Source organism: Magallana gigas, chromosome 10 (genome assembly GCF_963853765.1).
Source record: "Magallana gigas chromosome 10, xbMagGiga1.1, whole genome shotgun sequence".
Lineage (NCBI taxonomy): Eukaryota > Metazoa > Mollusca > Bivalvia > Ostreida > Ostreidae > Magallana > Magallana gigas.
This window is the reverse complement of record NC_088862.1, coordinates 26,586,310-26,601,460: the sequence shown is the minus strand read 5'-3', so window position 1 is coordinate 26,601,460 and position 15,151 is coordinate 26,586,310. Positions and strand designations below refer to the sequence as shown.

Genomic DNA, 15,151 nt, shown 5'->3' with positions numbered 1-15,151 from the left:
TCCGGATCACCACACCGTGATTTTCCGATTCGTATCACCACTCTCTGAAACCGATAACGTAGTACGCATTAGATAAAGTGTATTTTTGCGCGTTTGAAAGGGTTCGTTTCAAAATAGCTTTGTTGTATAAGTTAATGTCATACAGTTGATTTTCAAGAGATAGTTTTGCATTTTAAACTTTTAAATTGACAAGGGTATATAATAAATTTATCATTTAACAGTAGCTTGGACCAAAAAGCTGGATCGCGTCTCGTTGCTTCACGTCTCGTTTGATCTGAGATCAGTACCTGGCAACTCGACGTGATCCAACCCTTTGGATCAAGTTATTGTTATAATAATATATATTTACCAACAGATGAAATCGGTTTATCTTGTTTACCACGAATTATTTTGTAAAGATATTGTAATTCTTTACCTTACATTATTTGTAAACAAATATACGACTCAAGCTTTGTTCACATAACAACGAATTATTACCTCTGTATTCCTCTTATTACTAGCTGTATAACATTCTAATTTTGGTCAACTATAAACAACTTATATACTATTTATCACATATATAAACCTTTTTGTAATTTTGATTTAAAAATGTTTATCTCAAATAGTTTCTTGGTCCCTAAAAGTTCTCTACTGGAGTAAATGAATGCCAATTTGTAATCGGTTACGAAATATTATAAAATTCTGGTTTACTGGGCGTGTTTTTGAATTGTTCTAAATTATAGACCAAGACTCTTATCTCTGCCTTGCTGTCAGTGGTTTATATAGTTCGCAATTTGTCGACCTTGCTCACATACAAAGTATATTGATACCCACAATGCAGTCTCTTGTCTTTTGCACACTTCTGGCCGTGTTTGGCGCCTCTTCTGCCTTTCTTCTGGGAGATGGCCCCGTCCATGCATCTTGCAAAGTAGATTGGTAAGTCAGTTCTTAATTTTGTATTCATTTATTTGAAACCAGATCAGTATTTTCTCTTTAGATCTATTTTTCTTTAAATTTGTTTAAAAAAAAAATAAGAATGAATAAATAAAAATAAGGTGTCGTCATTAGTAGACTTGTTCTAATTTTTTTATATAAGTAAATTGAACTTATATTCTGTCTATTCAAATTTTGAGAGAAAACAGCTTACAAAATCTTTGAACAGTAAGACAGTAAAACATGTCTTGTAAAAAATGTGTTCTAGATCATATTTGAAAGATTTAGTTGAAATGCATGATTAACAATGTTATATGAAAATTACGTAGTTTAGTTATCAAAAACATGTTCATATATTTCGTATTGCTTCAAGGATTATTTTACATCTTAAGATGGTATCACATTTTTTTGTTACGATAGTGTCACTGATATTTTTGTTGTCGCTTGAATCATTATGAAGGAAGAAATGTTAAAACCACAGTTTTATGGGATAACCAAGATGCTATCGATAAAAAAAACCTTACCGGTAACAAATTCGTAAAATCCATCTTAAGGAATGTCTATTTTTTTTAATTGTTGGGCGTACATGGACAACAATTTACCCAGACCTACCTTGAAATCTTAATATTTTATAGTAATGATGAATGAAATTTATTCATTATTACGTCTTAATTATAGCTTTAAAATATGAACATTTTCTAATATTATTAATATATATACAGCTTACAGATTGAAATAAATTATCATAGTCTAATTAAGAAGTCACATCCATCCAACCCTTTTAATATTTGTAAATTTTTGTCTGGTGCTTTATAGCTGAACATGTAATTTATGAATTCAGAACTTTTTGTACCATATAAATGAACAGCTTATGTACAACAGTCCATTTTTTTTTTCTGACATGGTCTCTCTAAATATAGTGCGCATTAAAATTGGCCACAACTATCCAGTCCTTTTAATAGGTGTAGTTTTACGTCTGATGCTAAAGATAAGTACAAGTAGTTTATGAATTTCAGAACAGTACTATTTGTACCATATAAGTGAACAGCTCATGTACAAAACTCCATAATTTTTTTCTGACATGGCCCCTCTGATATAGTGCGTATCATGCGCGGATCCAGAAATTGTTTCCAGGGGGGGGGGGGGGGGGTCCGAGGGATAATTGTGTTTGCCAGGGGGGGGTCCGAGGCATATTTTCGCGATAATTTTACTATGTAAATTTAATAAATTTTCATTTTCCAGGGGGGGTCGGGACCCCCCCGACCCCCCCTCTAGATCTGCGCATGCGTATTAAGGTTGTGGTTCTGTTTTGCTGATAGGACCTTCGGGGTTTCTTGTGATGAGGTCAAGACCAAGATTAAGGCCCAGATCACGGCGTGGACAAGTGCTGATAACTGTGCCAACGGGGGCGAGAAATGTCTGTACACCGTAAGTCAACGTCACTGACCTATTAATTGGTTGGTTATTTATAACAGATCGATTAATTAATTGATTGATTGGTGGATTGTTTAGTTTATATTTCTTTAATTGAATTGTTAATCAGCTGATTGATAAATAATTAATTAAAGTTACTGGTAGATTTATTGAATTTTTTCTTTGATTTAATTGATTATATTGATTAATTAATTTGTTAAATGATATTTTTATTGATTGGTTGGTTGATCAATTGATTATTTGATATTAATCAGAAAATCGCATATCTCATCATTTTGTCCACATGTTAAATTAACACTGAAAAGAGTTGGCTATGTTAAATAGGATTGTGTTATTGATAGCAAAATTTAATTCAGTGCACCAATAAAATTCCATAAACATCATGCAATAAAGCTTAAGTAATGTTTTTGTGCAAATAATCTTCTTGTTCTGCAATATTATCAAAGTCCTCTAAACGCATATTTTTTTCAAAATGCACTTAATTTGATTTTAGCTGCAGTCAAAGGTTTTTAATGTTATGCTTTGGGGGAAAAAGGGTCAAATGCAAAATCCGAATTTGTGCAAAAAATAACATTTCTCGGTACTTACTGACACTGTTGTCTGTATTTTGATTGAACAGTTCACGTCTGAGGCTGCCAACGTATTGAAAGCAACTCACACAACCCCAGTCAAACACTACGTTGATGATCTGACCTTCACCTTAACGGCTGTTGACAGCAGTAACTGCAAAGTTCATGTAAGTTTCATAGCAAGAAATTCAAATGCAACTACTTGACTGTATATGCATGTGCAAAGACCAGATGGATAATTAGCTATTTCTTTTATATAATATTATTGATGTACATCTGAAAATTGAATTAAGGCCTTAATTGCGCAAACATATACGAACAAACTGCATTTTGTGGGCGGCATTAACCTGTATCTATTAACTTAGGGATATTCTACCTCTGAAACCTGGTATGCCCACTTGGATTCCAGCACAAACTACTGTAATCTCAACAACCTAATTACAGGTAAGAAAGTTACTTCTTTGACCTAGAAATTGTTTTGTTAACACCTGGCGATTATTTAGTCTTGAGAAGAATACATGCTGTGTGATCACTTTCTGAAAGTTGTTTGCAAATAATCAGCTGAAATCTTGCTTTCTTTCGTGAGTTGTATAATATATCTAAACAGTATAGCAAAAATATTAAATTTTATGCAAGAAGAAAGTTTTACGTTAAACAAATATTATTTCATTCTAAAGATACTTTTCTCACAACGAAAAATGATACATGTATGTTGTATGTATTTTTTTATTTCGTCATTAAATTGAATTGCAATAAATTACATTTTAATATCAATTTGGTGTTTTAATTTTACAACAAAAACAAGCTGCGAAATTCCAGATATTTTTTATAGTAAATATTTTTATTAATTGTGTATATAAATGATATTACATTGTATCTAGACTTAATATATCCTTCACTTTCATGTAATAAATGAAAAATAAACACATAACTTGTAATCAAATTATCTACTGAAAGGAACATTCACAGCTTTGTTGTATTTACTTTCGCAGGCTCTGCCCTACACCAAGTAGCTGGGTATACCGAGACCACTTCAGACAAGATCTGCACTCAATACTCAACTGCTAACTGTGAGAAATATTAAGAATAAAGAATATGTAAACCATGTACAAACAATGTACCGTCTGTTTTCCTTATTATTTAGTTATTTGAATTATGAAAAGCTCTTTGTTTTGTATTATACTTGACCACACCTTAAGTTAACTTAAAGGTTTCTGACATAAAATATCTTTTTTTTTTTAATATTAACTTTTGAAATCGACATGAAGATAGTTACTGTAGTAAAACATCATAAATTTCTCTTTATAAAACAGTACATGTAACTTGGATGGAAAAGCCATTACATAATTGACACTTGGCATTTAAATAATTACATGCATTTAGTAATTATTGATAAAATCAAGTTGAAACAATACTAGTACAAAGTTCGCATTAACATTCGTGTTTTACATTTATCATAACGGAAATTATACAGAAATTGGTTAAAGGACATGCGGTAAATAGATAACGTATGTTTATTTAGGTTCATGGAGAAATGTGTTATTAATCCAGTGATGAGCCTGTCGATGCCGGGTCAGAAATCTAAATAAAACGCTTCTACTGACCACGGTGCGTCAGATCATTAGTATGCACTTAATCGCATTTACTTATAAGGTCCGGAGATCGGAGGTAGTGTCCGTGCGTATAAAAAAGGAGGTGCGGGGAAAGCGGCTCTCCAGTAGTCAACTGGAAGCTGTCTTTTGCCTCCTCTTTTATACAGGTAAGATCATAGTAAGATACTTGCACGGTTTTAATAAAAGTTAACAAAAATGATTCAGAAGGTTCAAGTAAATATAATATCTTATTTTCAGAGTTTTTGTAATCAATGTTTATTGTTATTAATTATACATTATATTATATTGTGGAATTTGATTGGAATGTTTTATTAGTAAACTTGAATAAAAGAAGTAGTCAACTGGAAGCTGTCTTTTGCCTCCTCTTTTTATACAGGGAAAGGGCTACTCCCCAGGTTGAGGAAGAGAGAATTCTGGGTTATATAACGTGGCACAGACAACGCCAGGTGTCTGGTCAAGGACGAATAAGATCCCGAGGATCAAATTAACGGAAATATCGTATTAAGCAAAATCCTAGTACGATATAGTGGTGGAGAATCCGGGTTATCGTATTAAGCAAAATCCTAGTACGATATAGTGGTGGAGAATCCGGGTTATCGTATTAAGCAAAATCCTAGTACGATACAGACATGCACATTTTGCAATTAACGAGGCCAGGTCTAATTTTTTCTGCCCTAGATTTTTTAATGAAATTTTTTACATAAATTTCTACTGATATAATTATTGTTTTAAGGAAAAAAAATCAGACATTTACCACACCGTTTGTTCAAGGGGTCATCTCAAAGTTTGTGTATCTTTAACATGGGACCCTATGGGATTTTGCCTGAAATGTATCAATTTTGCACGTTTTTTACATTTTTTTAAAACTTCTGCCCTAGGGATTTCTTTTTCTGTTCTACATATTAAAGTTATTGCTTAAAGACATCAAATGGTCAAATAAAAAAACCCTTTTACCTCCTGGTTTGATCCAGGGGTCTTATCAAATTTATTTTTTGCATGCCTAATTTCCCAGTTTGCCAGATAATGGCTATTTTTTTATTTGACAAAGACGGAAATGGTAATCTTTAAGGTATTATTAAAACATTCAGACACATTTCAGTAATAAATAAATATATAACATCGCATATTAAGGGTTATTAATATAAAATACATGGTTACTGTCTTGAAATATAGAAATTAAGATATATTTAGGCGGATAAAGAAAACGTGACAGAGGGCTAGGCTTGCTGAACCCTCTTCACGTATTCGAACCGAGCCCAAATATAGCTTATACTTCGAGACATTTATGTTTATTCCACAATACAATATCAATTTTACGCATCAATCGAGCTAATTTCAACAAATTTTGCTGAATATCTGCAGTTGAAACTATTACGCCATGGCGTCAACAAAGCAAAAATATGACGTCACAATACCAATGAAACGCTGCGCGAAAGCGTGCGTACTCGTTCTGTACTCGGCCTCGTTAAAATACAATATTCCAAAGGCATTAATGCTTGTTTGCGTAATCACAGTCAATTTTTTTAATTAAAAAGTTTTAACCCAAAAAAAAATTTCTATGAAAAAGGACGTTTTTATATTCTTAATACATCGAATGGACAGCAAGATCATTTGAAGAACTTGTAAATTATTCTAAACCGTAAACTGTGGATCCGCTCCATGTGACGCGGAAGCTTGGGTCATGGCAATTACAAAATTCACATTCTAGTTTAAATTCCGGATCTTTTGGACTTATTTTTGCTGATTATTAATTCATTAACGCTAGTATAATTTTCGATTGGCATAAATAAGTAAGCAATTTATATGTAATTTATGTTTACGAGTTTTAATTGCAATTTGCGACTAAAACATATATTTACCATGGCATCCCCCCCCCCCCCCCCCCCCCCACCTTGATTACGCTATAATTGTTTCGTTATTGAAAAAAGGGTACCATTATTGTACGGATAACTCCTCCTACATTTTTCAAGATATGAAGTTGTTCTTTTGCAGATCAATTGTTTATATATCAGAGATGTGCATATTGCTAGTATTTTGATTTCTGGTAATTTATGATAAAAACAGCAGCTGTTACACTTAGACATTTTTTGGCAATATATTGCAAATAGGGTATCCCTATTGTCTGGAAAACTTCTTCAACAGTTTTCAAGATAAGAAGTTGTTGTTTTGCAGATTGACTGTACATGTAGAAGAGATGTATATTATTATGACAGTAATTTGAACCAAAGGGTCGGATCACGTCGAGCTTCCAGGCGCGGATCATCAGATCAAACGAGACGCTAAGCTAGATGATCAAGTTACTGCTATAACGATAAATTTATCATATACATGTATCCTTGTTTACTCAAAAGTTTTAATTACAAAACCTTCTTTTTAAAATCAACTTATACTTATATAACAAAGCGATTTTGAAACAAACTCTTTTAAAACGTGCTAAAATACAGACTTTATTTAATGCGTACTTCATCATCAGTTTCAGAGAGTGGTGATAAGGAATCGGAAAACCAGAAAATCGGATCACACTGTGTAAAATTGACATTTTCAAGAAAGGAAAATTGATGGGTATATTATAAAGAATTCTTCATAATGATATAGGTGAAATGTTTTAATCATTAACCCAAACTACTAGCATTTTATTTAATAAACAGCTACATGTATATTTACATCTAACAAGTATTATTTCCTCTATTGCTTACGGAAACTTAGATAATTCATAGCACTATAGAAACACTTTGACTGAAACTATACGCCCCATTTATCGATTGGTCGAAATCTACAGCGGCTGAAACTTACAGGAAACTGACAGGACCGAAATTGACACGCCCTGTTTATCGATTGGTCGAAACCTATAGCGACCTAAGAAAAATCACGGACTGCATGAAATAATCATAATGATTTCAGACTCATTGTCTTACGGCAGATGATTTGGCCGGACGATTTAAGCTAACGTACACATTAGCAATAATTTAGATAATTTTAGTAACTTTTCATAATCAAGTTATTAATTAGTTAAAAGGAAGATGTTAATATGAACAATAAAATGCTTTCTTTGATGATTCATGCGGGTTATGAAGGTAGCGATCATTGCAGAAACGCAGGTTATGTATTTTTACTGCAATTTCGCTACATTAATATCTCGAATGAAGCAACAAAGAACGAATTTTATAGTTTTTGATTGTCACTTGTCCGTTCAGGAAAAAAAAACCAAGAATATATAGATAAAGTATACACGAATGAAATATTTATATAGCTGGTTAAAAATGCGCTGGCTTCCTTATATACTAAATTCGTTTAACTCTTCTCTATCAACTTCATTCAAACTGATTGCCAATGGAATTAATGCGTAGTAAACTTGGCATGTTTCTTGACTAACCAATTTTATCTTATTGTCTAAAAACCGGGATGTGCACAGGCACGTAGCATCAGGGGGGCCGGGGGGGGGCCTGGCCCCCCCCCCCCCCACTTTTTCTCGCAGCAACCAATTTTTTAAAATTTACATATAAAAAAATGAATTATAATGGAGTTGGCCCCCCACTTTTTTGGAAGTAAGGAAAAATTGAAGCAAATTGAAGTTACCTCCCCCCCCCCCCCCCCATGATTTTCATGATTTGGAGGGAAGAAAGTTTTGGTAGGGAAATTTTTTTTTGGAAGTATAGTTTAGTCTACCCCCCCCCCCCTTCCCACGGATTAGGATTTTGAAGATTTTTGGATACTTTAAAATTTCCTTTTATTTTTTTTGTTGGTCAAGATTTTTTGGATTGGTCTGGCCCCCCCCCCCCCCCACTTTCAAAAACGATGCTACGTGCCTGGTGCACTCGTGTGATATAGGATTCACAGATTACCGCGAGTCGATCGTGAAAGTTCTGACAATATGGTAAGAATTATCTTATCTAGGTATATTCTGTAGTAATATTCCAATCGGTTGCCTTCAATGACACAAATGGGCTGACTTAAAGAAAATGTTACACCTCCTCTTCGCTGTCACCCTGCTATTTGTGGAAACTTCCGGTTTGTTTCTAACGAACGACAGACCTCATCATGCGTCGTGCAAGGTTGAATGGTAAGTCCTTCTCTTTTGCAGTTTCAAATTTCCCTCACACAACTCCACAAAAAAGAACCAATACGTATTGAACTAATGACCATCTAATATTTTTATACGTACCGACATTTTGTTTTGATGTGATTTAGTGGAGAATTATGAATTTTTGTCAAGAGTTGTTTAAAGAAGTATGATAAATTCCTTTCCCTCTTTATTCACAGAGGTGGAATTGTTGGGGCTATTGCCTTCAGCCGTATTCTTTCCATTTTTTTTTTCAATGGTGCTATTGTAAATCTACATCTACATCGATTTTCTCAAGATATGTTCAGAAAGAGTAATATGAATGTATTCCCACAAATGTTGAAGACGGCGTAATGACTAAACATAGTCATAACGCTATTAATAATATTTTATTTTTGAGTAAACATTCACGGAAAGATAGAAACCTTCTTCAAATGTTAAATATTAATATATATAAACATTAAGACATTTAAACTTTATTGTGTCATGATCGTTCTTTATAGGTGTTTAGTATACAATGAACAGCTCGTATAAACAAATCAAAGTACTGAAGAACTGACGGGAGTTGATTTTGTCGATGCTTATTTATTTGAAAATCAATGATATGTTTTTTTGCATGACAAGTACACGTATACGTAGTTTCTAATTTGAATTACGCATATTTTTATAATATGAATTTTTGAACTTCTTCGACTAGAATGTCGAGAAACCTCCATATGAATCATGTTAAATAATATTTAAAGATAAAATTAATTCAATCAAAGTATGTATCAGTGGTAGAAATATTTCTTGAAAATTGTATGGATCCAAGCAATATTGAACTATAGTCTCGTTCAACCAAACGCTCGGCTGACACCGTAAATCTCCGACAAGGGTTTACGGAGACAGCCGAGCGTCGAGTTGAACGAGACTATATTGAACTCTGGCGTAGGAATACATACGACTACAACAAATATTGAAATTGTTCGTACCATTTAAAATCGGACTATTTTTAAGGTATTTGTAAATAAGTTTCCCTGAAAAACAATGCTTTAGCATACATTACATCGAATTCATCAATTATTTTCAAGAACTAAGTCTTGTCAGGAGCATGATTTGTGCTGAGGTCCAGACACTGTTTCACTTTCGGTTTGTCCGAGTGACTGCATAGGAGAGTTGATTAAAAATCAACTCCCAAAAACATTTTTACTTTTCAACTGCCGGTGATATGCGGGATATGAAGGTGGTGACATTGCAGAAATAATACGTAACCCGTGTTAGCGGGTTCTGTAAATTATTTATGCAATCATCGCCACCTTCATAACCCGCATGAATATGCAAAAAAAGCATTTTATTGTTTATGTTTACATCTTTCTTTTAACAAATAAATAAATTGATTGTAAAAAGTAAGTAAAATTCACTAAGTTACTGTTAGCTAAAAGAAACAGCCAAGTCGTCTCATAGAAATCTGAGTCTGACATTATCATGATTATTTCATGCAGTCCGTGAAATTTGCTCTGGTCGCTGTGTAGGTTTCAACCAATCGATAAACGGGCGTGTAGATTTCACCCCTTTCATTTTCTTGTCAGTTTCATGCAGGCGCTGTGGGTTTAGACCAATCGATAAACGGGGAGTGTAGATTTCAGTCTGGCTGTTTCTCTAGAGCTATGATTGAATGAGCTATATATGTTTCCGTAAGAAATAGAGGGAATAATACTCGGTAGATGTAAATATAATAGATTAATGACACAACTGGTTACGAACATCGTCAGCTATCAATTTCAATTGGTCAAATCTTACAGATTTTTCAATTTAATTTGTCGGCTAGCTGTTGTCTCGTTTAACATATCGCGAACGTTCATAGAACAGATTGCGTTTCGTTTATATCATTTTTTTTACGTGTACACGATGAAATTGCATTACTATAAATACATGCATTTTATGCTGGAAGCAAAGGAGTTTAATTCTCATATTTCGAGTTCAGTTCGATGTCATTAAATTGTACCTCATGTCATAAAACGTGAGTTAAGTACATGACAATGGTTTAAATAACATTATTTCTTTATATAGTACATATAAACCAGAGGTGTTTAAAAAGCATTAATATTCTTCAAGACGCAAAAAAAAAAAGAGACATCCGACGATGAAACGTACCTCTTATTTTATTACATGTATCTATAACAACTCCCTTTTAATGTATATAGACTTTTTCAAGTCTTATGACGGTTTCAATGAGTTTTAGCTCCCTTTTTTTTACACTATGCTTTCTGAACATGCATCTCTTATGTTATCGATTTGCAGATTTAAAAGCGTTTTTATTGTAGAGTTGTGGTTAAAGAAAACTAAAAAGTGAAGAAAAAAATGGAAAATCTCTTGAGAAAATGCAGAGTATGGGATGTAACTATGTATATAACTCTTTCGTAATTAAAAATATCTGCAACCAATTTTGAATGTTTGACTTGGACCTTGATAAGCAGAGAAGTTTAAGGATTGTAGGGGAAAAAAATAAAACATGTAATTCAAAGGAAAAGTAAAGTTAAGCTTTTTTGATTGGAAGAGTTCAACACATTTCAGAATACTTTTCATTCTATAAAAGTATAACTATCTTTAACTCGCTGTGGCGCGTTTAAATCTTTGCAAGGAAGGGAATATAACTCTGTTAGTAATACATTACCTTTGGTATAACGATAGATCAAGTATTAAAGTTTATGCATGGTTTAAAAAGATATATTAGAAAGATTTTCAATTTCAAATAGTAACTTTTTATCTGAAAAAACTTTTCTATTACTTTTTGAGTAAGTGTTCTTAGTCATTTCAGTTTTATGTATAACATCGATCATGTGATATCTTATGTTCAGGGATTTTGGGATACAATGTGATGAAGTGCGAGCAAGGTTACGATCTCAGATTATACAGTGGTCCACACAACACAGTTGCCATGACGACCGATGTAAATACGAGGCAAGTATATTCAGTCATGCGCGTATAGTTGATTTACGTGCATAGCAACGAGAAAAAATATGAACAATATATAAAATGATTGTAATATTTTATACGTTCACGGTTGCCATTAAGGAGACTGGGTGGTCAACAATTCAACCATCAGATTTTTTTTAAATGTTTCTATATTTCCATATGGAGCTCTTCTTATAAAGGAGATCCATACAGTTTTAAAATTGCCGCGACCATCGAGCCCTCTTAAAGGCTGATTCATTTTAAATGTTACATTTAAAGTAAAGAATTATATTTTGTTAACGATGATTCAATGTGGTGGACTTGTTTTCATTTTTTTTTAAAGAATTAAAAATCTGTTTCAGTTGTTGTTAGAAGATGTTGATACTCTACGGGCAAAACATACTGCGACTTCATTTCACTACATCAACGACATAGAGTTCATCTTTATAAATGGGACAAACGATTGTAAAGTCCATGTACGTATATATATGAGAGAGAGAGAGAGAGAGAGAGAGAGAGAGAGAGAGAGAGAGAGAGAGAGAGAGAGAGAGAGAGAGAGAGAGAGTTGACAACATACATGTACAGAGCGGCCTGTAAAAGTAATTCCCTGCATTTCTGCATGTAGTATAATATTCATGTACATGTAAATGCATACATCTTATTGATATAGTTTCTTTGCGCAGGGTTTTTCAAGAGCTGAAGATCCATTAGCTTACTTTGATGGCAGCACTAATTACTGTGGCATGCACATGCTCATCACAGGTAGGACACATCATACTGAAGTACAACATCACTACATGTAGTCTAGATTGTCTATAATTTATCCATCAGATAAAACTTAAACATTTAATTATGCATGGTTTATTTACCCATAAAATACTGGTATTATTTAGTAAAGTAAATATCTTAATATTTGAGCTTTCAAATTTGCATAATTATTTCATTCACATTTATACAAAGTTAACGTTCTCCTTCAAGAAGATTTATATAAACTAGTCTAAAAATGACCCCACTTACTGTGGTTCATTAATCATTAATATTCATGGGTATCAATTTTAGTATCCAACAACAGTAGCGTCGGAAGCAAAATAAAAGGGGGGTAGGCTAGACCCATCCTCATAAATTAATAAAAAAAACAGCAAACAAACCTAATTCCAAAAATCTTGAAAATCCTATTCCGTATGGGGGGGGGGGGGGGGGGGGGGTTAACGGTTGTTCCAAAAAAATTCTAATCAACCATTACTAATGTTTTTTTCCAAATCATGAAATTCCTAATCCGGGGGGTGGGGTGGGGCTTTTAGTATACCTATAGTTCCAAAAATTCGTACCTATAGCTACCAAACAAAAATTTCTACCAAATCATTAAATTCATAATCCGTTGGGGGGGGGGGGGGCTACTAGTATACCTATGACTCCAACTTCCCAATACTTTATTCTTTTCAAGGAACATTCAGGAACAATTATGTTTGCTGCGAGAAAAAGTGAGGGGGGCTGAACCCTCTATGATGCTATGTGCCTAATAGTTAGGTCTAACTTTGCAAAAAAGTTCCCCCCCCCTCCCCCCGGTTCCGACGCCTATGAACAATATTTCAATGTTGTCGGAGAGGAGAACAGTAACGTATTCATCAACTATGATTTATATTAACAATAAAATTTAAGTTCAATTTAGAGGTGGAAACTTAAGAGAGCTAATTTATATTTGACTGCTCCGCTCGAATGTATTTGATAAGAAAATTTGAGATGGATTATCAAATGATTTCAGATGGATTATCTGCAGTTTGCACCGAATTAAGTAGGCATTTGAATGTATCAAATCATGCATACAACACTTTGCATGTTTTTAAAGTGCTATTTTGCACTTTTGTAAGCAATTCAAAATTTGCACTTTACGGTAAGGTAAGTAATTTGGTAATTCATTAATTAAAAATTTAAGACATCATTAATTTAATAGTTGTGTAAAATATTGTGGAGACGTGGTGCAACAGTTGGGTATCATTACGTCATAGTGATCGTGACATAATATAATGTTTTCATATTTTTTTTTATTTTAGAGGGAATATAACTTTGTGCAGTTTTTTTTTTTTTTTGAATACCGGTCAAATCTGATCAATACGAACTTGAATGAGTCAATTAACTGCAATCATCAAAAATGTCTTTCTGAATTGTAAAATCTTTGGCATGTACCAAAATTTACAATCTTTAAAAAATACACCATAATTTTTTTCATTTAACGGTCAAATTTTTTGTATGCATTTTACTTCCGTTTCGAGCTTGCTCACAGATGGAATAAATACGTTTTTGTTAAAAATAACCTTCGTTAATGTAGAAACTGAAAGTAATTGTGTCACAATGGTATGGTACATGTATCTACAATGGATCGGAAACAATGTGGAAACAAGAGACACTTTTGAAATTGCATTTGGAACTTCAAAAACTGTTACGACATGCTAAACAAATACGAAAACAGCGCTCATAATTGACATACTGTATAAATTTATTTTCAGAGCGTTATATAGGGCCATAAAAATAAATATTTGCTTTTTAATTAGTCTACCTATTGGTGCCAATCAAAATATTTATTTAAAGCCTTTAAAGCCAAGCTCTTAAAAATTTCATCTATTTCATATCCATTGTTTTTACACCGTTTGTTCAATTTTTTGTTTGTTTTTCTTAATCCTCAATAAGCTATGTTAATGTGGTTGACAACTGCAAAATGAAAATTTTTAAAAATCAACAGTGCTTGACTTGTTGATTTCTGGCCATAAGTCAGTAATGGTCACGGTGTATGACTATTAATGTATTAGTGTGCAATTAGTTCAGAAGACTGTATGGTCAACGAAATACCTACAAGATTTTACTTAAGATGGCTCGATGGTCGTGGTGATTTTTAGACTATATTGATCTCCTGCAGAAGAAGAGTTCTGTATTAAAATATGGAAAATACCCAAAAATTTAATTAAAAGGTTATAATTCATATGGATATTTTTCTTTACTTTAGTTAATAATATAAAGTGTATAGCTAAACGAATCATATTGTCCTTTCCGATATATTTCATTTTTCATCCTCTCCGATATATTGATTTTCATTTTATCAAATAAAATAGATATACAACATGACTACATACGATAAAGTAGTCATGTCGTGTATTTTATTTGATAAAATGATATATATCGGAGAGGACAATATCTTAAAATTCTAGGTGATAAATCTGATGATTAAATTGTTGACAATCATGCCTCCTAAATAATTTTAAATTAATTAGGATATTTTTTACTATGCGTATAAACTATTATAATATTATAGTAGAGAAAGCATCCAAATACTTTTTATTTTATCTTGTTTTATGTATTTTATTCAGAGCTCTTTAGCCAAGAGAGATATTTATGGTCTAAAATTGTCCACGTCCATTCATTTCAGCCTCTTTAATTAAGACTTTATACGTTTTTCTTTTCTATCTAGGCTCGTCCTTGGACAAGGATACTGGATACAATGAAGTCTCCTCGGATAAAATATGTACCCAGTATTCTGAAGCTAATTGTTAATATTACCGCTTCACATTCCTGTCTTAAACAAAATAAAGACAAATTTTCTATATATAACCTCTTTTTTCATGTAATTAAGATATAAG

At 32.9% G+C, this 15,151-nt stretch overlaps 2 protein-coding genes across 2 annotated transcripts; both read left to right on the top strand.

Annotated features, from left to right (window-relative positions):
- The first annotated feature begins 755 nt into the window (after positions 1–755).
- Positions 756–4,020, top strand: LOC105333102 (uncharacterized). Its single transcript, XM_011435929.4, has 5 exons — positions 756–915; positions 2,232–2,340; positions 2,966–3,082; positions 3,281–3,359; positions 3,908–4,020. Exons 1-5 carry the CDS (start codon positions 815–817, stop codon positions 3,997–3,999), a joined length of 498 nt encoding a protein of 165 aa, XP_011434231.3. The 5' UTR covers positions 756–814; the 3' UTR covers positions 4,000–4,020.
- A 4,398-nt stretch (positions 4,021–8,418) lies between these two features.
- Positions 8,419–15,130, top strand: LOC117684022 (uncharacterized). Its single transcript, XM_034454505.2, has 5 exons — positions 8,419–8,588; positions 11,426–11,528; positions 11,885–11,998; positions 12,206–12,284; positions 14,983–15,130. The coding sequence occupies exons 1-5, from the start codon at positions 8,488–8,490 to the stop codon at positions 15,063–15,065; spliced, it is 480 nt and encodes a 159-aa protein (XP_034310396.2). The 5' UTR covers positions 8,419–8,487; the 3' UTR covers positions 15,066–15,130.
- Positions 15,131–15,151: the final 21 nt, after the last annotated feature.

Excerpts from the sequence above, each read along its gene's own strand:
- LOC105333102 (XM_011435929.4), top strand. The coding sequence starts at position 815 with ATGCAGTCTCTTGTCTTTTGCACACTTCTGGCCGTGTTTGGCGCCTCT. Across the intron at positions 916-2,231 it reads GCATCTTGCAAAGTAGATTG|GACCTTCGGGGTTTCTTGTG; the intron begins GTAAGTCAGTTC and ends TTTTGCTGATAG. Across the intron at positions 3,083-3,280 it reads GCAGTAACTGCAAAGTTCAT|GGATATTCTACCTCTGAAAC; the intron begins GTAAGTTTCATA and ends CTATTAACTTAG.
- LOC117684022 (XM_034454505.2), top strand. The coding sequence starts at position 8,488 with ATGTTACACCTCCTCTTCGCTGTCACCCTGCTATTTGTGGAAACTTCC. Across the intron at positions 11,529-11,884 it reads ACGACCGATGTAAATACGAG|TTGTTGTTAGAAGATGTTGA; the intron begins GCAAGTATATTC and ends AATCTGTTTCAG. Across the intron at positions 12,285-14,982 it reads CATGCACATGCTCATCACAG|GCTCGTCCTTGGACAAGGAT; the intron begins GTAGGACACATC and ends TTTTCTATCTAG.